The 23,235-nt window shown below is 42.7% G+C and overlaps 1 protein-coding gene across 8 annotated transcripts in view; it reads right to left on the bottom strand.

Moving 5' to 3' along the window:
* The window catches only part of CUX1 (cut like homeobox 1), a 280,996-nt gene that overhangs the window by 142,676 nt on the left and 115,085 nt on the right, over positions 1 to 23,235 (bottom strand). For all 8 annotated transcript variants that reach the window (XM_074595981.1, XM_074595973.1, XM_074595975.1 and 5 more), the window contains one exon: positions 12,617 to 12,695. In XM_074595981.1, the coding sequence (XP_074452082.1) occupies positions 12,617 to 12,695 (79 nt within the window). The remainder of the gene's footprint in view (positions 1 to 12,616; positions 12,696 to 23,235) is intronic.

The following is a 23,235-nucleotide window of genomic DNA, read 5'->3' as shown; positions in this document are numbered from 1 at the left end:
ACTACATAGCTTTTTCATTTATGCTTTTTAGGCCAAATGCTTTTCGTTATTATTATCTGTATTAAAATATTTATAATAAATCAAACTTAAAATGTTATTGTGGCAGAGACAGGGGGTACAGGTAAGGAATTAAATATAAAGTTTAAGTCACAGCAGTAGCACAAGTTAAAGGCCCGGCAATATTTATGTATGGTCCAATTAAGGCACGGGCTGTCACAACATCGCCCTTCTCCCATGTAGGTCTGACGACCTTTATGGGGAATGACCGTTTTGTCGCACTTTTGCAGCTCAGCATTTCTCCGAACGAGGTAGCCCAGGACATTCATCTGCTGAACATAAAGAAAGGCTGGATTGTCTCAATCTATCTGTGTCTTAAATTGTTACAGGAACCGCAAAACGTATCAGGCAGGCATCTTAAGCTCCAGCTATGAGATTGCTATAAAAGTGTTAAAATGCCACAATGAAAGAAACTGAACTTTACAAAATTGTGGGTTCCTTTTTTACATGCCCATTGTAAAAAGCCAGGACACCCACAAGAGGTATTTTCCTCCAAATACACAGGGCTTTTTATATTTAAATCAGCAAAGAATTAAAAGACAAAAATAACATGGGCATTACAAAGTGAATAATGACTAAACCTTTAGTCAAATTTGTGATCCCTGAGAAGCTTTATGTACAAAATGAAAATGCTTGCAATCTCATAATTATTCATCAGGACATGTATATTTAATTTAGCTCTATTAAAGGTTAATGTTCAAGTAGCAAAACAGTGGCAGAACAAACAAAATGTATAAACAGTCTCTGTGCATTAAACTTCAAACTTCGCTAGAGCCTATTTGAAGGACTCATGGCCTGCAGCCACTAAATACTGCTTAAGGACACGTAAAAATACCCGTGGCTGAAGCACCTCTTGGACTTACATTTTATAAACTGCATTAAAGAAAACTAATCACTGCATGACAGTAAAATGACCAAGATGTTTTCGGCAGAGGGACAAACACTTCATTTCTCATGGCAAGCCCCAACATGTTCTTTAATCCCAAAAACCCTAAAACACTGTGATTTCTGAAGTATTTATGAACACCAATTTATCTGAAACAGGTATAAATTATATATATATATATATGACTTTATATAAAGTCAGAACCACTTTTTTCTTACCTGAGTGGAGTGGATTTAAAAATAAACAAAACCAGTCTCCTTTTCCCAACATGTGCATGCATGAAAAAGCATACCTTTTTATATTAACCAGACTTACAAAGTATGTTTCATGTCATTTAACAGGAGGTCACTGAATTTTTAAACAAGCAATGGACCAAAACTTTTGATTCATTACACAAACAACAGGCAAACGCATTTCAAAAAAATCAAGTGGCACTAGTTTATGGAGAAAGCAAAGAAGGAAATGCCCTTTCTATAATCTGTAAAAGAGAAAAATCATCTCACTTAACAGTTAAATGTGGAAAACTCATCGCAAATTATTCTCTTGGTTTGAATCACCTCTACCTTCCAAACATTCAAAATCCCTGCTAGGCACAAGATAAAAAAGAAATGAGAAAACTGGTAAAAGGAATCTGATCATCCAGAGCTTGAAAAAGTGTTTCGCAAGATCATTATTGCCAAAGAGTAAACTGAAGTGTCTATTTTTATATTAAATTCAGTATACGTTTTTCTTCCTATTCTCTTCTGCTTTCCTAATCCACTTGTTGCATCCCGTGCCCATAAAGAAGCCCTTTGCATCACGTGTTTGTTCACAGCCCACCATGTCTAGATCCAATCCCTGATAAGGCTTCCTCCACGCTCCCATGTGAGAAATAATAACTGCCGTGTTTTAAAATGAGTATCTGCAAAGCCTGCCCCTGCCCTTATTTCCCAATGAATTGCCCTTTTGGTACCGTTTCCCAAGCAGCTCCTTGAGCATGTCCCTGTGCTTGCTGCTGTGACACAACACAGCGGTCCCCTTGCAGACGAGCTTGTTTTAATAAAGGAGGTGGATGGACATGTCTCAATGAACACAGACGTGGAAAAAAATTAATGCTACAAACGTAACATAATTTTTATAGCAGCTAATGCTTCACGTCAAACAAGCTGGTGCACCGCAGCCGCAGTAACACCTCTCAGCCTGTCCTCACACCATATACATCCCCTGGTGATAAATCTTTTTTGAATAGCAGCACAAGTGAACCAGGATTTTGTTGTTGTTGCTGCTGCGCATGCACGTAAACTACATATTTTAAGAACAATTTTAAAAGGACCACAAAGATGGATCTCGCCAAAACAGGAAGTTCTGGCTGCCCCATCCCTGGAGGGGTTCAAGGCCAGGTTGGACGGGGCTTGGAGCAACCTGGTCTGGTGGGAGGTGTCCCTGCCCAGGGCAGGGGGTGGAAAGAGATGGTCTTTAAGGTCCCTTCCAACCCGAACCATTCTGTGATTCTATGAAAACAGCACATTACGTGACTAGCCAGAGGCAGCACCTCACCACCCGCAACCCCACGCTGCTCACACCGGCCCCAGCCCAGCAGATGTAACCACCAGGACTATCGATGACCAGCTGAATTTCCAAAATTAGTTTCGTTTTTAAAAAAAAAAAAAAAAAAAAACAAAACAAAACCCAAAAACCCAAACCACAACCCATTCCTCCCTCATGCTGCAAGCTGGAAAAAGACACAGATCTTAATAATTCAATCTAAGTGTTTACACAAAGAGCAGTGTGGGTCCCCTGTCATTAGGCGGGATGAATGCACCCCCTTGTGAGCGCGGCTCCGCCGATGACATCACGCTCCCGCCTGCGTTACTTTTCGCCAGGGCACTCTAGGCTAATGTAATCATACGATTACATAATTAACCCAGCTGTCTCATTAAGAAAATCAACTGGAATTCAGGGCATAATTAGTCATACAGCAATTAGCATGCTGATGAGCAACTGATGAAAAGCTGTCTCGATACAGAGTATGCTGGGACCACCCTCGTTATTTAAGAAGGAGGGGGGGAAAAAGCCCACCTCGGCTCCGGGAGAACGCGCCGGGGCTGGGAAGCGGCTCCGGAGCTGCCCCCCGAAGGGACCGGACCGGCGGACGGGGAATTTCGCATGAAGTGGAAAAACTCTGTCATTGTTTAAACGTAGAGCTTACAGAGCACCGCGGCCAACTGCCCTCTCTCTCCATCTATACGTTATTCTTTAAGCACACCACCGCGGAGCCGTTTCTCGCCGCACGCCGGGCCCGGGGGCGAGCGGGGCGCCGGCCGTGGCGAGCGGGCACCGAGAGCGGCAATGCCCGGCCTGGATCGCGGGGGGCGGATCGGGACGCAGCCGCGGGGCTGCCCGGAGCCCGCGGCGGGCACCCAGCGGCCCCGGCTGCGCGGCCGGCGGGTGGGGGGGGGAGAGCGGCAATGCCCGGCCTGGATCGCGCGGGGCGGATCGGGAGGCAGCGGCCGGCGGAGCAGCAGCCGCGGCGGCGGCGGGATGCTGTTGCGGTGCCGGGGAGCGGGGGGATGCTGGTGCTGGGGGGATGCTCGCCCGGTCCAAGGCCATCACAGCCACCAAACCCTTTCCAAGCAGGCTGCGACGCTTCTGAACGCGTCAGGTGCTGCAAAAGCCCCCGGCGCCTGGCTCTTCTTTGCCTTCTTTTGCTTATTTGCAAAATGGTATCTTAAAATGGAGCTCCTGAAATGACTTTTCCAAAACAAAGGACTTTTCCCAAATCCCCTCCTCCTTCTTCATTACAGGCCTGTAACACTGGAAACGTTAGGAAAGCAAGTTATGAAACAGTGCCAGAACTACAGGGGCAATTAATATTTTATATCGCTGGAAATGTGTTTCCTAAGGTTCGGATCTAAAAATAATTCATCGAAGGCAACGCGTTTCTTTCAACAAGGCTGTATTTCTGTTGCCTAAACCACACTGTAAGCAAAGCTTTCTTAGCGATTGCTCACAAGAAACGCCCACACAAAATGATAAGGGGGGGAAGAAAAAAAAAAAAATTCCTCCTTAACACAACTTCATCAATGTGATTTCGCTTTTTAAAAAAGCCAGAAGTTTGGCTCTGCTGTCACAATACTTTCATCACGAAGTAAAAGAAGTTTTTGAGTTTCTAAATGCATCGCTGCTCAGCCCTGCGCCGCTCTCTGCAAGGCAGGTTTCCTTTGGAGAACGGCAGGAAGAGGAGGAAGAAGCTCTATCAGCTTTTGATGCAGTAAAGTGCTTTCTCGGGAGGCTGCGTATCTGAAAATAACCTGAAAATGTGTTTTAGAAAAAATAATAATTACATTGTAGCTTTTGAATATTCAAACACCTCACAGCATACTTAATTAATTCATTAATTATTCCCCAGAAATTTCAGGGGTAAATTGAAATAGCCTAGAGAGACTGAGACAAAGATTTCATGGAATAAATGATAGCTTTCCTCCTTTTCCCCTATGACTCCGGTAGCCCAGGGACAGAAGAGTTATAGCCGTAATTCCGTTTGAAACAAAGCTCATCATCTCTCCAACTCCTCACTTCATAAAAAACATGAAAAGGTTCTTCCTTGAATCAAGAATTATACGTATTTTCTTACTCCCTCATCCCACAGGACTGGGACCTCTCTTTTCCTTCTATTTTTTTCCACTTTTTTACAGCATTTTCCTCACCCTCCTGCTGTCAGAGCATTTTGTAAGGCTGTACCAGGGAATTCAAAGTGCCCACGAGAGGGTGAGGGATTCTCGTTTTCCTTACCAGGAAAAAAAGCAGAATCCCAAATTCTGCTGACCTCTGGATGCAGTAAAGCAGCACGGCAATCCTGATGCAACCCCTCGGAACGGGGACGGGGGGAAGTCGCAGCAAAGCGGCGCCTTTCCTCCCCATTAATCACCAGCAAAGTTCGGGGTGGCAGCACTCTCCAACGCTTGCAGGGTTAAGCGAAACGCTGCGAGGTGGTATATTGCCAGTCTGACCGCAGCCACACAGATCCCTCTGTCAGAATGTGTGGTTCTTAGATCTCGTGGGCTATTATTTAAAAACATCCTTTATTTATTTACCAATTCTAGAACGGCTACTGCCGGAAAGATGCTCTGGCCCTGCCCCAGGGTACGAGATGCATCTCTACCCTACTATCCAAAAAAGTCATATAAGGCAGAGGAAATGATGTGACTCCTTAATGAATTGCACTGCAGTTCCCTCCATTTTCAAAGGAGTTACCAAAATAAATCCTCAGAAAAGTTTTTAATATTAAAGGTGGGGTACGCACAGTACGTGATACAATATTTTATGGCACTATGTCAGCTGAAAAAGGACCTAATGAGTTACAAGAGAAGCTGCTGCAACTGAAAATGCTCCAATTTGAGCGTTAATATTCTAATAATGGCTGAAGACCTTGGAATTTACTGCTTGCACACTGAGCTCGGCGCAAAGGACAGTTACAGAAAATCACTTGTACTCTTAAGTTTCATTTCTCCTACTTTGAGATTATAAAAATAAAAAAAGAACCTTCCACTATGTTTGAAAGCATTTCTGCCACAATCATCCCTTCTTTCTCCTAAAAGCTTCTGAATAGACTTAGCACTAAACCCTCCGAAAGCTGGGGTTTATTTTAATTCCAGTTCACATTCCTGCAACTGAGAAAGTGCAATATTCCCCATCTCATCCACGATCCGCCTCTTTTGCTCCAAACACGTAGCTCGGCTCCAGTTCCCGGGGCCAGGGCAGCTCAAACTCCATTCCCTGAAGCTACAGCTTTCAGAGGGTGCTGCAGTTCCAGCCTCCAGGTGAACAAACCAGTGCCCGCAGGGATATCTCCGCTCTTATACGGCACATTCTTCCTGCTTCTGTTCATTGCATCCTTCCCCTTATCTGCACCTCCCCTCTCTTCCTTCCGTGCCTCCAGCCTACCAAGTAAAATAGGGCTTGACAACCACACAATAAATTTTTTAAAGTGCATGCTTTAGGGATATTTCTTCCTTCGAATATTTATTCCGGCTTTTACAAAGGAATTTATCCGATTATTAATTCAACGAGAAAAATGAAAGAAAAAAGTATGTGATCAGACAAGCCCAATTTCAAGCCACATATCCAGGTAGCAGAGCTATTTTTAGTTATTTTGACATCGGTTTCAAAACATAAAGTGAGTGAATACTAAAGATGGGAACTGGCCAGGACTTTGTACTTCATCTGAAAATAACTATGTAATGCCAACAGTATGCCCTACCAGTGTGCATTCATCCAGCACAGACCCAAAACTGTATTTTATGCTGCGTCTCTGAACTCAAACCCCAGAGGGAAGGAGGCTGAAGTGATTATGAGCTACTTCTACACTCCTCAGTGCTGGACTACCCGAAGGCTGGAGCAGCATCCCAGGCGATTCAGACCGGTCTGGAAAATAAAACTGTAGCAGCCGCTGATCCCACCACAACGCTGCTCAAATCCTCCCGCCTGCAGCCTGCGCTTTAAACTGTCCCTCTCACCCCCACCTCGGGCATTTCTCTGTGCAGAGGTTTGCAGAACAATTTGGGGAAAATCACCAATGTCTACAGTCCCGAATGTTTTACTGTACTGACTTCTCTTCCAGACCCAGCTTCCAGAACTGGGGCATTTTTCATATGTTTATGCAATTCCGTTTTTTGACCTGGTCGAAACGCGCTGGTGAAGCAGCAAGGATTTTGTCTTCAGATGGGATACAGTCACAAGCTAAATCACTGCCTGCAGCCTCCGGGATTTACCGCTTTTCACTCCTTCAAGTATTAACTATGGTCAATTTTCTGCTTAATTTTATCAGATTTTCAAGTGTGTTTAGAAAGATACCCTACTGCTCCATTTGAGGGGGTGCCTGCACTACTTCTGTTGTCCATGAGCAAGTTCATTTTGCTCCCTTTCCTCCTAAGACTACTCACTGTAATATTGTTTTCCCTCTAAGGTTAAGAAAGGGCACGTTATGAACGTTCATTTCCCTTGTAAAGTTAGGGGCAGCAAAAATATAAGCCTTTTCATTTTACCTGTCTATCTTCAATTTTATTTAAATATATTTTATTTGGAAAGCGGCGACCATTTTGGCACATACTATTAACAAACCAGGAACTGCTTAAAATTTTTCACACAGTTTGTAATGACACCAAACTTTTCTCAAAAAATTGTTCTTGCTGATCAGTCTTGGTATACCACAAGCTCAGGGGACACTATAACCCGATCTCGCTCTTTAGACAGACTTTTGCCAAACAATTAACGATTAGCCTGATGAAGAGCGGTCTGAGGATTGACTTTTTCAAATTATGTTTTTAGTATTCTAGTTTGGGATATGCTTAACACAGTCCCTTGGAGTGAACCTCTTTTACCCTCTCCCCTCTTCACATCTCTGCTAAAATCCCCTTCCACCAGCTCTTCTCTACGGGCGCACGGGGCTGGGTGTGCTCGTGTTCCAACCTAAACCCCTCCTGCCCCCGCTGGGTTGTCTGGGTGTGTAAAGTCTGCACAGACCTTCTGCTATCGGGGCTGGCATTAACCTTTATGCGTTCTGCTTGACACGACGCTTTACAAAAAAAATCCAAACAAGCCACGTAACATATATAAATACAACTTCATACACATTTGTCACCTCCAACATAAGCAGCAGATTATTTTTTGGGGGGAAAAAAAATAAAATCAAACCTGTTTTTCTCTTGCATCACCTTTAACCTCAGAACATTGATCAAATACACTTTAAATTGAATTCTTCTCTTAGCCCAAACTGCAATACAAGTCTGCAGAGTCTTGCTAAATTGTAAATAATCACAAGCAAACAGAGCAATAGCAATAAACACTTCATCGCACACTGGCGTTAGCGTGGGCCCTGGGGTGAAGGAATGAAGCTCTCTTTATGGGTGAGAAACAACTTCTCATTTCTGCCTTTAGAAGTAACTCCTTTAGAAGTTTAGTTCAGAAGTTTAAAGTAACTTCTTTAGAAGTTCTTCAGAAATAACACTAACACGTATTTTGTGTTTTACTGATTACTTATTTTAAAAGAAGTTTGTGTTTCCTCAGCTAAATCATCCTTTGGAAAAAGAAAGCCCTATGCAGGGCAGTTTGAATTTGGGAGGCTCAACTGTGATTATACGTAAACAAAAATGCTACATGTAATGCCGGGTGCGTGGAAAACTCTGGGAACTAGCCTGCTTCTCCTTCAAACCCCTTAGTAAGATACAGCCCCCATGGCAGGGTGTGCAATTTATGATGGCAAGGAGTGAGGGAAAAATAAAATTTCCACTCCAGCCATTTTTCATTGTTATTGCTTTTAATTGTTTTGACAGGGCACATTAAAAAAAATTAAAATATTTCTTCTTTTTACCCTCTCTGTTATTTTATACTTTCCGTAGATAGCAGGTCCTCTGAGCTAAAAACCACATCACGCACATTATATAGCCCCAGACTTAGGGCAAATCTGATCACAACAACAGAGACCTGTGAAGAGTCTCCAATAAACACACACACGTACATCCCCCTTTTACGCTGTAAGAGTCATTTCGTTTCTTGACGAGAAAATTCCCATTAAGCAGAAGCGCATACCATTTATGGCTCAACCCTAGAAGGCTGCACAGTCCCCACCAAACCGAGAGCAAATAGTTTGCATTAACCTATCCCGATTCTCAAACACGTATATGCTGAAAAAGCGCAACTCTCTGTCCTATTCTATTTGCGGAGGGTGTAACGGAGATGCAATCCCGTGCCTCGAGCCAGGGCTGGGAGCAGGTTCAGCATGGCCCCGCTGCCGGCGGAGGAGCCGGGTGCCGGAGCACCCCAATGGGACCTCGCAGTAACGGGAGAAGCGGGAAGGAGACAAGCTTTGAGATTCTCTCCTCTTTGGTGGCAGGCTCTCAGCAGCGTTGCAAAAGATACACAATTAGCTTTTATAGGAAAACACCCTCCGAGCACAAACTCGGTTTAGTTGTTGCCACATCGAGATAGCACGTTTTCTGTTTAAAGGCAGAATTCTTTCTTCTTTGCCTATACAGGGGCTGCGCTGATAACAGGAGCAATACTGAAAACTGAGCAAATCCAACTGTGGCATTGTGCAGTAACCGCTCAGTACACAGACACAGCATAAAGGGGAACTCTATTTGACTGGTTTATCCAGATACCGTCATCTGCCATTTACTCTGGGTTCCCACATTTTAACTTTTACTTGAAAATTACAGTGAAGTTTTGTTAAAAAAAAAAATCAAATAGTGAACACCATTTCTTCTTAAAATAAAAATATTTATTTTTTAGTATTTTTAATGCTTAATATTTTTCTTTCAAAGCTTTATAAAAACAGTATTATGAATATACTGTTTCTGCAAGGCAACCCTGCTCCTCCAAAGACTTACACAACAGGGCTCCAATTTCACTTGAAGTGTTTGCAAGATTAAGACCCTAAAAGCCAAGGATGCTAACATAATACACGTATTTTAAAAAAATAGAGAGAAAGAAATCCTGTAGAGATGGACGAAAGCTTCCTCGAAACACAGACCCAACCTCCCTTTACTTCAAAATAAATATATTCACATTATTTTTAAAGGTAAGTTGTGACAACCGGGTTGATTAGTGCAATTCACGTGGCAGCGTTCACTTTTCTCTAGCTCTGTACTGCATACTGAAAATAAGGCAATTAAATGAGAAAATTAATTCCATTAATTAAAAATGTTCAGTCTCAAGCAAGACAGAACGATCTGAGTGAGAATTATAGCTGTATAAATGTACATAAACCAAAAGGTTTTTCTTGACACCTACTTTCCTTTAGGAAGGATAAATTTTGCAGCACAAACCGATGATAATGCTATTTTAACAGTATCATGAAGCTGAAGAGAGATATGAAAAGGTCTGTTTTATCTTTTAAAGAGAAACCCCCTGACGTATATAGGAAAATTTACAAGTAAAATACCACCCTTCCCACAAATTCCTTACTGGTGAGCCGGAGTGAAAACTGTGGTCAAGTCAGGAAAGAAAATCATTAAACATAGCCGAATCCATAAAGCACCGTGGCTGGAGTTTCAATACAGATCATTTTATAGTAAAATTAAAATAGAAGCCCTTTTTAATTATATAAAGTGTGCACATTATTACTGAGGAGAGGAATACATGCTTTCCTCAAGAACCATAAAATTGGCTGCCGGGAATTAGACTTCAGCTGCAATTATTATATGGTCCTATAAAGGATATTGAAAGTCTGATAAAATTGCACCCTTGTCATGTAACAGTGATGCTTAATGCTAAATAACCACTCCGCAGCATTCCAGTCATAGCTTTCTCAAAACATCATAGCTCCCTCCTCACACCGAAAAGAAAACATAGCAGGATTTTGGAGCTAAAAGTATACCTAAATATTTGAAATACCAAATGGACAGGTCAAGAGATATGTAAAGCCACACAGAGGTACGCCACCACATGTGATAAATGAATACTGGCTGTCTTTTGTAAAGGAAAGCCCCCCATGGATACACACTCAACGTAAAGTCTACATACGACGAGAAGGAAATAAAACACCCCAATACGCCGAAGCAAGCCCCTAACTGCATGGGCCTAACTCAGCCCCACCACGGCCTGACGAATGCCAGTGCCACACATTCCTAATGGCTGTTTTCCTTTTTGTCGCAGTACGTGTTGTAAACGGGGAGTATTTGTTCCGCCTGCACACAGCTACAGGAGACCGGCCGTCCTGCCACTCCAGGACCTGGAATTTGCTTTTAGCAACACCAGTACGCGCCTCGTGTGCCTCAGGCCCGCAGACATAGCAGGGGACTAAAACCTCCAGATATTTCTAATCCCACAGACTCCATCTCACTCGCAACTCTGCCAGGCCGAAATTTTTACATGTAGTAAGAATATCAAAGAAATATTTCTCTGACATATAACATAAGGCATGCGCAGGGGAAGGCCGGATAAGAGAGAGATTGTGGAGTGTGGAAGAAGCGGTGTAATTTTGCTCTTGCAAATGAAGAAAAAGAGAAGATTCTTTCTCCTACAAAGAAGCACTGACAAAGTCCCTCACCATTTAGATCCTACCACATGGGTGGGATATATGTCCAACCTTTTCCGTAAGGCTTCAGCCGGACTCTGCTGTTCCAATCCCAGCAACTGTGGTAATGCCAAGGCTTCAGAAAGAAGCCTCCACACAAGAGCATGAAAAGGATCCCACACAGCTTTTGTTTGACACGACTACTCAGTCGTGAAAAGAAACAGACCATGAGAAACCAAACCCACTCGCCTCCCAAATGGTGGCGGGGAAGGGGCACCCTGGGCTGCGTTAGCGTGGAGATGGAGGGGCTACGGCTTCTTCTCCTTAGAATGGCGGCCTTGCAGGCTGCAGGAATGTTGGGTAGCGTTTCACCGAGGGGCTTCCTTTCCGAAATAGAGCTGGCAGAGCCCGTCCTGTGCCCAGGTGGCTTGTGACAGCCCAAACCACCCACACCCCGTGGGCAACCATCAGGAGCCTCCCCGCACCATCGGCCCCTTCCCACCGCACCAGCAGGAGCGCAAGGGAAGCCCTGCACCTCTGGAACGGTACTAAGGCAGGTAACAAACGAAAACTCACAGACCATACTCGATTAACCTAAAAAACTGCATTTCTGAGGCACTTGTGGTCTAGGATGAGCATGGTGAGTCCCTGCGTCTCTACATAGGCTGCACTTAACACAGCAGGAACTGGCCACTGGGCACTACTCGACTATAAACGTGAAAGCATAAAAAAAGGTATATGTTAGCTCTGACTGAGCATCTGAAAAACAATGGCCTTTTAACCAGGTAAGCTGTAAACAAAACATTTAAAAATTAATTTTTATTTGAAGCGTGCATGAAATGTGCTCCTTAGAAGGTAAAGCAAGTAAAGACTAGGGTGCACTTTGCAATGAGGCCTTAAAAGCCCTTAGAATTATTAATTGTATCTCAAAACCTCTCTTGAGGTAAGTATTTTGAATATTATACAGAATGTCAGCATTTATAAAAGTATAAAATCATACACATGCATTGTCATATGCCAACAGCTCAGTCAGGCCAAGATTTGGAAGTGGAGACTGGGACTCCTGACTCCCTCGTCTCCGGGTACAGTTGCAAAAAGAAATATCTGTTCAGCCAGTATTTCTCTCCTATTGGGGAAAACAACAAAATCAACTCCCAAAATGTAAAAAGAAATGAACTGGAAACTTCTGATGCCAAACATAAAGGAAAGTTGAAAACACACACATTAAAGGCCTTTGAATAAAACTTATGATCACACTTACACTGAACAGAATTCAAATTTCGTAGTGATTTACTTTTCAGTAAGGCTTTTTTTTTTTTAAGATACAAAATTTAAAAGTACAAACGCTGCTGTTTCTTGCTTCTTGAGGAAGCTTCAAGATCTCTTTTTTGTTACAAATGTCTGCATCCTCTAATAAACAAATTATTGAGAATCACACAATATTGTAATAACATAAAATGATTCATACAAACATTAAAACGTAATTGCAATGAACAGTTTTAGGAGAAGCCATGAAATGTGCCTCATAGTTCCTTCCACTAGGAGTAATAGTGGAGCATATCAGTTTCAGAATAAAGCCATCGCTCATATTTATCTTATCAAAGGTAGAAAAAATGGCCAGTAGCATTCACATGAACACAAGCCATCAGTTTTGCAGAGTAAGGAAATAATTTGCTTACCTGGAACATCAATTAATCTCTTATAAACATTCAAGAAGGCTGCCTCTGCTTCTTTGCTTCTTTTGCCCAATGCGTCAATCTAAAAGGGGCAATGAGAAAAGAAGGCTTTTAGACTTGTTCCAATACAGCTCTTACACTCAGAGATATAAAAATAAATTAATATATTTCATATAAAACTAGTTAATACATGAAAAGGGAACTCGAGTCTCCTGTGTACAGCTCCTACGGAAGCAGCCTTGTAAGAATATTTCAGATACATTTGTATCAGAATATCATGAATATAATTTAAAGTCCTGTTTCAGCACAATAGCAAGCATCAATATTTTTACGAACACTAATATGTCTATTGTGATTCTTAACTTGAAGTCTTTATAAAAGGCATGGTATTTGCCAGACAGGTTCTCTCCTCAACAACCGTTTTCCTTTGCCACTCGTTAAGATCCAACACAACAAACGGGGACCGCGTGCACTCCGCTGTCGCGCTCGGCCCTTGTTGTCGCAAATATATTTTTCTGTTATTTCCACTAAGCCTACGAGAGGATGAAAAGATGTACTCGTTGGGTGCCCTGTGATACTTAACACTGAACAACTGTGAATCTTCTACGTGCAAATAAGTTTTCTGATAAAGCTCAGGCACAGAGCCAGGGAGGCTCTGCCCTCTGACTCCTCAGCACAGGCCAGGCTCCTCTGACCAGCTTCTCTTGGGTTTTGTGATACACCCCATACGAACGTAAGCAGCTGTCTGCCCAGGGGAGGGAAAATACTACCTCACACAACCTGTTCTTTTCCTCTATGTCTGTATTTCCATCTAAAACTTCATTTCAGAAATAAATGCAGCGTTACGGCTCTGAGAATAAAATACTTATTCTACAACTTTTTTATTGTAAACATGTATTTTCCTCATGTACTAGGAAACAGATGATTTACAATTACTAAATATTGAAATAAACCAACCAAGCCAACCCAAGACCAGCTCCATCGAATTAACTACTCCACAGCAGAAAGAGACAGAAAGGGAAAGAAGAAAGCCTGACACGGTTCTGCGGCTGCTTACGGAAATCAGGAAACTAAAAGTATGGAGATTATCGTTCCCATATTTTAATAAAAAGTACGGAAGGATCTGAAGAACTACAAAGACCTGATATAAATTCTTCTGTGTATTTGAAAAGCAGTTAATATTATGAAACCATTTAAAGGTGTGTACGTCAACACATACTAAAAAAGGAAGGTCCCGTCTGAAAAACGTCCTTGAATTCTTTCCCTACATTATTGATTTGGTAGATAAGGCAGAAACAATGGACAGCGTTTACTGTGTCCATATTTCAGGAAAGTATCTGATATTTTATTATAGGGGAGGGAGATTTGCCGGACTCGAAAGCGCGGCAGAAGTGGGGCGGGTGCTGAGCGCCCCGGCAGGGGAAGCGGAGGGTGCCAGGGAAAGGAAGCGGCACAGGGAGGAGGAGAGATAAGCAGGAGGGTCCTGCGGGGTCAGCTGTGGTGCCACTTCTGTTTACTTCGTAGGAAAATGACTTTGCGACGGGAAGGATTTGGGGAGAAAAAAAAAAAGAAAAGAAAAGCCTACAATGTAGATGATTAAAATAATGGAGGGAGCCAGACGCAAAGTGCACAGGAGCAGAGCACGGGAGCGGCACGTGACGCGTATAGATTAGTCTTATGGCTGATAAGTGCCTTGTAGAGATCATTACGGAGGGGATTAAGGCCAGAAAACCAAAGGACAAGGACAATTGTAGAAATTACACGGAAGCACAATGCACGACGTATAAACTGAGAAAAGACTCGAGGGGGGGGGTCAAGGAGGAAAATAAGGACATCGAAAGCATCTGCACTGCATTTGGCAGCAGCCATGAAATCTTGAGAGATACGGCGAGACGCTGCAAAGAGGCAAGTTATTCTAATACAGCACAAGGCTGCATTTAGAGAAACAAACCAAATTCCTGGTTTGCTTACATACCCCCAAAATCTGGATTAATTTACATAGGTTGGTGGAAGTGTAGCGTAACTGAAACCTGACCTATTTGCAACTTATTCTTATCATTTTAAAAAGAAAAAAAGATATATTGGAAAGATGATAAATAAGTAAAATGATGGAGGATGTGGAGAGCAGATATAAATTCTCAAGAAATGCTGTCCATACTTGTCTTTTAAAGTTTACCAAGAAAGGCTACGGAAAGGCACTGGAATCTCACAGGGCATGTGACATGCGGGAGAGCGAGGGATTGATGGTCGTGAATAACCCATTTATTAATTTGAATTCAAGCAATCACAGATGGACCGATGCTCATTAGGGAAAGAGAACATAAGTAATTCAGTTAGAACATTTTCACACAAAGAGTATTTGAAATTAGAATGTGGAACAAACTGCCAAAGGCAGAGCGGCACTGGGTAGTGTAAATCAATGCTTGGGAGTATCAGCCACCGTTCGTGAACGGGCGCGAAAGGAGGGGGCAGCCATCAGAAAGACTTCTGCAGTTGAGATATTTCATGGGTACATAAAGACAGACTTTGAAGGCCAAAGCGCACCATATGTTAGACTTCTGGACTTTAACGTTCCCACATACAATTTTCTCTCGCTGCTGCTCGGCAGAGTACAGCCAAATTTAAATTACTGTTATTAAATGCAATTAGCATTACAGAACTGATTCTGCACTGTATTTTGAAAAATTCATTTGCCCCTTTTACGAAAACCAAAGCATTTAAAATGCTTGCATTTCTGTGAAATAACAGGATGGATCTGTTTTCCTATTACAGTTTTTTCACATTTTAATAAAGGGCATTTGTACTTATGTTCTCCCGAAGTATTACAAAAGGTATGATTTATTCACTCCTTACCAGTTATATAGTGATTGAAATATAAAACAGAATTGAAACAACGTCTTCCAAGCTGATCAGGGACTTTCTGTCGGAAGCAGTTTGTAAATCACTGGAATTTTCACACCTTACACCCCCCCCCCCCCCCCCCAATTCAGCACCAGAATTCCTAACAATCCCACCAGGCAGAAAGATTTTTTTTTATGTTTTAGTTGTTAAAAAAACCAATCTGTCTGGTTTAAAGTTCTATTAAAAATAAGAACCACAACTATTTTATATCTTAAAATAAAATTTAGAAAAAGCACTATGACAACTTTAACTGGAATAAAAAAAATAATTAAGTATGCCAGCTTCCAGCTGCATAAGGAAATATGGGATGAAAAAGACATCAAAACCAGCAAAATATAAATGAAGTCCAGGAACAGAGGAAACAGAGCACTGAAATGACACGGAATAAAGTATTTGGAAGCTCACTGAAAATTTTTCAAATTAAAGTATAATTGGTTCGGGAGCCAACAAGGATGAGCTGCAATCAGCTCACTTTAAAACAGTTGCACTTCATTATAAAACTCTTGCTGAACATTTTCATTTGACTCTAAAAACTTCAGGGACCCCGAAAGAAGTCAATTTATAATTACACTAGCGTAGTCTTGACATGAGCTTAGCTCCAAATCTTAATTTATCCAAACCAGGCCCCATTATGTCTTCTCTGACTAGAAAGAAACAACAGTGACCTCTGTATTCCCCACCACCCCCATAAACATATGTTCACTTTTAAGTTTTGGCATACTATTTGTCTTGGTAATACCACTGGCACTACACTGAGATAACAGAAATGAGACACTAGGAATCCTCCCTCCTTAGCACACTCTTCATCTTTCAAATATCACCGGAGCTGTACGGAGGGAGCCGCAGCGAGAGACCGGTGTGAGAGCAGTCCTCCCTTTACCCACCTTACTTTTCCAGGTCAAGTGCTTTCAGGAGTTGTTGCTGAGGGTACCACGTTCAGACCAGAGGCTGAATGACACCCTTCCCCTCCATAACCATCTCTCTCCAACTCGACGACGAAGACCTCCCTGGTCTGCTCCCACTCCCCATTGCCAGAATGACAGCTGGTTGCCCGATGCTGCCGGCATGGCACTCCCGTAGCACAGACAGCCTATTTTAGGAATGCTTGGTCACAGTCTAATATTGACTACACCTGGTTAAAAGCAAAATATCATCAATGGAATCTGCAGCTTTACCTCCACATTTAGGTAAGCACCATAAATCCGGCCGCCTGTGTCAGGGAGGATCCTGAATGTGGTTTTATCTGAACATCACCTTTTTCCTTCTCACCTATGTCCAGTCAAGTTCAAAAACAGAGAAGTAACGTTTGTGGCTTTATTTTGGAATCTGTCACTCTTGATGCACTAAGAAATTTCAGCGGTAATTAAAGTCTGATGTCTGCTGCCCCACAATCACCTGGATTCTGTATTCAGGCTTGCAGAAGTGGGATGCTTTTCAGTGCGGTACTGTACGTGGTATTGTCTCATCCGCTGCAGACAGACAGAAGGCTGTACAATTGTGTTTGTGAATTTAAAGATGAAATGAAGACGCAGCCCTTTGCAAGGAAGCTGGGACTGCCAGATGCTGGCGCATTCTGCATCGACACTTAAGTTCTCTCTGAACTTACAGATATCAGCACATTAACACATTTGCAGACCATGAGACCGGCACATGGCCACGATGTGTTGCTCCTGACAGATCAGCTTGGATCATTCAGCACGGCTGTGTTTCTCTTTTGTTTTTAGACAACTCGGCATCCCAAAGACAGCTCCTCAGTGAAGGGATCACATTGCTTTCTGCGTCTGTATGGCACCACCGAAGTATTGGTGATTTACTTGCAGTACAATTAACCGCATATCCAGTGTCTCAAACACAAGCATTCACACAACTATGCTAAACATGAATTCTGTAGTTCTAACTCTTCTGCTTATCCTCGTTGTTCTTCAGTTGCAATTCTCACTCTCATTAGCCACCTTAACATGAAAGATAGGTCTTTGTCCTGCACCCAATCTGGAACTAACTTAGCAAGTCAAAATAAATAACTTAAAACAGAAGTTCTTTTTCTGTTCTGATTTTTAATAAATAGATGCCTTAACGAGACACCCAACCCCTTTCATTTGCAAAGCTCCCTTACGCATCTTTTTTGTCGTATTGTTTTGCATCACAAAGTTTTTTCATTTGTCTTCAATTACTTCGAGCTACCATAATGCCATTAAGAATTGTAAGAAACATATTAAACAAAGGGAAAAGCATGGTAACAACTCATTAACACACCATTATTTTAAGCCGTGCTATATTCTTGAATAGCTGCCTCGGAATCAAATGGCTGTTATAGCGAGCTTTATTAATGCTGTGCAATGGCATCAGTCTTTCTTTGAAGCCATTACAATAGAGCTTAGCTGCTCTTTCATATAAAACAGCCCATCAGTTGCTAAGGTGGTGCAGCAACACCGCAACGGCTCCACAACACGCTCCGTGCCTGCGGATTAAGAAGCACTCAGGGTACGCGCACAGTTGGCTTGATTTCCCTAATACCAACAGGTATCGATATTAATAAATGAAATAACAAAAATAACATCCTAATTTTACAAACTAATAACAATATATAGTTCATCAGCCCACTTAATTATTTTTTTTTGCAGCTGACAGAAGAAAAACTACTATTTTTTCTGTTTCCTGCAATTAAAAGATTTTTGAAGCAAAATTAAAAAGAAATGAATCCTGTGCAGCTGCTTTAAGCATATGGTGTACATTTTAGCTGTGCTATAAATTCTTTAACAAAAATAAGGACTTGGCAGAGTGGATACAACACCAATCTGTTTAACAAAGCTGCCTGGGTGCAGTGCATAGATACGCTAGCAGGGACGGGCTGGGGAAGCGCACGCCTGCCTCACCAACTTGTTAGTTTAACTTCAAGAAGAGAGCTTTAAGAGGGACTCAAACCCTTCAGCTTTTCAATTCCGCTTCCCTCCACTGCGGAACAGCTGCAACCTTGAACCCTTGAAACCTTCTCTTTCTTTCATGCCCAGATAAATCCTGATTTTCCCAGACAAACAACGCTGCCATCCCCTGAGGAAAGCTCAGCTCCCTCGTTCTCACAGGACAGCTTCTTGTTGCTTTTCCAATCTTTGATCTTCCTTCCCAGTAAAACAGCCCAGCCCAACATGTGCCTCAAGATATTGACAGCAGAATGACAGCTTTGTTTAAATAAGCTTTTACTATTTGCCACCCTGCCTTCAGATCAGCGCGATGGTGGGTCTGGTATCGTTGCTGAACCTCTCCTGGATCCTTTGATAACCCGCGTCTCTCCCTCCTCACACCTCTCCGCATTTCTGAGCAGCATTTTGCCACTCCTGCTCCCCCTCAGCTCCTAATCCATCCGTCAGGCAGGCACAAAACGGAGCAGCTCTGCTCCCTCCTCCTGCCTCAGGCCATGGGCTCCCGCTTCTCTTGCATCAGATCTTGCCATCGCACGGCTGTAGCGTGATTCAGCTCACTGACTCCACGGAAAACTAAGCAACGAAGGAGAGGAAGAATTTATTTTCCATCATGCCGGCAAACTGAACTGACTCATCCTGTGCCTTTGATAGAGCCAGCGCGAGGGAGGAGGTGGGCACCCAGGAATGGGGCAAGGACGCTTGCCAGTGTCAGCCCTGTGCTGGCATGGACTGGGTATGGCACGAAACCAGAGAGATAAAATACTGATGGCAAAAGGAGGGTCAAAGTGCCAAATGTTAGGCAAATTCCCTCCCCTAACTATTCTATCAGTCTTCATAGTACGAAAGTGTATTAACTTTGTTAATTAGTCCACATTATACACTGTAATGTAATGAGGTAGCAGATACTCCAGTATTGTTCACGCTGAAGTGAAACAAACTAAAGGTCAGCCTGGCCTCGGAAATAAGGACTTTGCTTCTTGGAAGCTTCGAGCTGTCCATGAAGGATAACGGATATCCCTGGACACCCACGATAATGCCAGCATCCTAGCCCCTCTAACACATTATTTAAACTCTCACAGTGTTTTCTGGTGTCATAGACAGTAACTCTAGCAAGATGGACTCCAGGGATCAATTGACAAGAAGCAAAAATGCTGCAGAAATAGAGTTGATTTGCAAAGTTTTACTCTGATTAGTAATCAGTTGCATGGGTGCTAGTGATTACTCAGATCGTGTGGTACCTGAACGTTTGAAGGGTGTAAAAACCCTGTGTGAAACATCTGGGGTGCCCCCATTTGGCTGGGGCACCTCATGCACATGAATAATTATTTACCCTTGTAATTCTATACTTTGCATCCTAGCCTCTCTCCTCGGTCGGCACGGGCCAGTCGCGAATTTTCTTAACACAAAAAAGGTAAACCATATGACAGGAAGCAAGAAAAACATGACGGGCGACACGCACTTCCCAAAAAATTGAAAGAACATCTCTCTAGGGAATAGATCAGCAAATTATTCGCTATGCCACTAACCAGGGAGATGTCAGAGCTTGCCACTTTTGATCCTCGGGGTTCTGGTAGGACACAAGGCGGGATGGAGAACATCTCCTGCCACGGCCAGCCCAGCCACGCTTGGTGACAGAGATGTGGTGCTCCTGCCAGGGCACAGCCGCCTGTGCTCATCACCTCCAGCTTCCCAGCAGCAGAAGGAGCTACACAGGGAAGCGAGGGGGTGCTTTCACCTGTCCGTCAGCCCCTCCTGCCTCCGTCAGCAGTGACCTAGAACGCACCACTGCTTCTCTCCCTTATGGATGATCCAAACTTTTGAGTATTTTAAAAATTAGGGCAGAGGAATCCTTGCAAGAAGGAGCTCATTAACTACCTTTGTGCAAAACCCACCAGCACATAAATATCCAAAATATAACCTTTCACTAATATTTTGCACTGAGCTTACTCTTTTGCTTCTCTATCACAGCAAACCAAGACCAGACACTGGCTTGTATAGAGCCTCATAGTAATTTTGTAATAAATACAGGAATAATTCTGTATTTGCAGAAACAGGGACTGTATTATAATGACACTCGGCAGAATCCCATGCCCGGCACAGCCCTCCCATCCCCATTCCTTCCAGCACACTTCAAGCTCTCTTTTTTTAAAAGGATGAGAAGATACTCCTGACACTGCGAACTGAAACAGTGCTGCCTGTCTGAATTTTGCATAAATAGTTTCCCACCACTGTTAGCATTTCACCCAAATGCGTGGCAGCGGCATAGCAGGCCTTAATATAGACAGCCCACCAGCTGCCAACAGAAATTTCAGCACTTTGTCAATTATATAAAAATAAGAGGATTTGGGCTGATCCTCCCCAAAGTTGCCCTAGTAGTAGCTGCTGTCTCTGTACGACTTGCCTGCACACTGGATGGGGTGGAGATGAACCTGCAAGAGCTTCAGAAGGGTGCATGGTGCCTGCTGCTCGCTTCTGGTGGTATATGTTAGGTTTGGGACCTTGCCTGTTATCCCAATAGCTGAGGTTTGTTCCAGGAAGGTATCAATACGGGGAGGAGAAAGAAGCACATATAGGAGACGCTCCAGGAAGATAGCTGTGACTCTATTTAGAGTGTTTCTACAGTTCTATCCATCTTTTCTAGAGAAGTGGACCTGCAAGGTAACAGCTGGGACTAGTAACCATCAACACTGGAGAGAGCAGATCAGGGGAGAGATAAGGATCTGACATACCTGCTCTAGTGGGAGGTGTCCCTGCCCATGGCATGGGGGTTGGAACTAGGTGATCTTTAAGGTCCCTTCCAACCTGAACCATTCCACGAGTCTATGATTCTCTCGGGGCTATTTTCGACCCAGCACCCCACAGCCCAGTGTCAGCAGCAGACTTCCTACACGCTCATCAGTGAGAGCGCATCTGCCTTTGAGATGCTGAAGCACATTTAAATCACCTTCCTCAGGAAAGATGTTGTTTAAACTGCAATCAAGCCAGCTAAAAATAAATAAATAATCATTTACACACTTGTGTAAACAAAGAAATGAAACGCTGCTGCTCTGCTGTTACCCCAAAAGCAGGCTGTGCGCCTCTCCCCCCTCCCTGCTCGCGTCAGGAAACAGCACCGAGATGAAGCACAAAACCATCCCCCTGCTCCTGTTATACAAAGGAAATTACCCACCACCCACGCCCTGTGGAGTGGACACTAAAAGAAAACAATTACCCGCCAAAAAATATTAGATTTTCTCCATTTTGTGACATGGAGTGGTTTAACGGGACTTCCATTGAAAAGCAGGAAAGCTCTGGGCCTAAATCAGCACGACGCAAGCTCTGAATTTTGATGTATGCTGTTGACTTCCCCAACACAGAGCAATTTGTAATAGCTTTGCCACGCTGTTGTTTTCAAAGCTCCTGCTACATCACAAGCATTTATTTCTGACCACAAAATTACATTTATTCAACAGAAAGCAGCTCAGGGTCTTTAAGAGGTTAACTTCTGGAGTGCTTGGCTGCTCTCCAGCCTCTGTACTAGAATCAGTGCTAACGCAACAGCACACAACAGCACCCAGGCTAGCCGTGATTAATAGAGTGCTGAATACGCTGCTTTCCACATACACACACTTTTCATTCCCTTGCTTCCATAGATCATGGACTTATCCTCAAAATATCTGACTGAAATTGAATTTGGCTTCTCTCTCAACCGTTCATTTCCTATGTTATGCAAGGTTATATCCTTTTCTGCATGAGCAGAACCAAACCAGCTGCAGCTTTTGAGAAGAAAATGTGTTTTCAATTATGAAGCTGGCCTGAATATTGAACCACAGTTCTACTGCTACTCTAATTGAGCCATCATGGAGTGAACCTACAGGAAAGAAATTGTATTAATTAGGTTTGTAAATTTAACATAAGGAAATTAAAGGGGGTAAAAAAAAAAAAAAGAAAAAGATGACTATCAGCTCAGGAATACTCCTTCAAAATGCAGAAGGAAAGTAGGTCTGAAGTTGTTTAGGCACACACATTATTAGAGTACTCCTTCAAAGGCATGATTAGTAGTTCCAGCACACCAAACTGATTTTCAGCTTCTGTTGTCTGCATATGGAAAATTATTAAATTACTCTACTGACCAAATTAATAGTTTAAAGAGCAATTCAGCTAAGTGGGGAGCCAGAGTGGTCTCATCAGTACGGCAATACCCTTAGAAGTACTTGCTTTGTGAGAAGAATACAAGACATAGTTTTCACAGAAATAAAGTCCAGTGAGTTGCTTGAGTTGTTTTGGAGTATGTGCCTTAAAGGGTTCTCCAAATGAGGGATTACTGCGTTACTGTTGGACAGTACTGTTATGCCACATGAAAAGAATGCTAATGACCTCAGGAAATCCTTTCCCAGCCTTAAAATATCTATTTGATGACTTCACAAATATGGATTCCAACATTAGATTTCCATACCACAACTTTAGCTTTGTAAATTAGCATAGCCCAAGAACATGGCTTTTTTTTTTTTTGTTTTAAGATTTCATATACAAATATCCTTCCACTGATGGAAACACAGTAACGCACAATGACCTACTCGTAACACAGCTTATTGAGGTGGTTGTTTGAAGGAGTGCCTTGCCAACTTGCAAATGGTATATAATTATTTTATGATTGAATGATAAAGCTCTTCAGCCTTTTCTGATTCTGTCCTGTATTTAGCCCAGCATATGGTGAGCAAACCTCTAATAGGTTCCATCCTCAGGTTAATGGTAAGACAAAAAAACAAACCAAACCAAACAAAAAAAAAAGTTTTAAGATAGAAACAACAGGAATTTTACACC

This window comes from Larus michahellis, chromosome 7 (assembly GCF_964199755.1).
Source record: "Larus michahellis chromosome 7, bLarMic1.1, whole genome shotgun sequence".
NCBI classification, from domain to species: Eukaryota; Metazoa; Chordata; class Aves; order Charadriiformes; family Laridae; genus Larus; species Larus michahellis.
The sequence above is the reverse complement of the archived record's forward strand: the minus strand, read 5'-3'. Positions and strand labels throughout refer to the sequence as shown.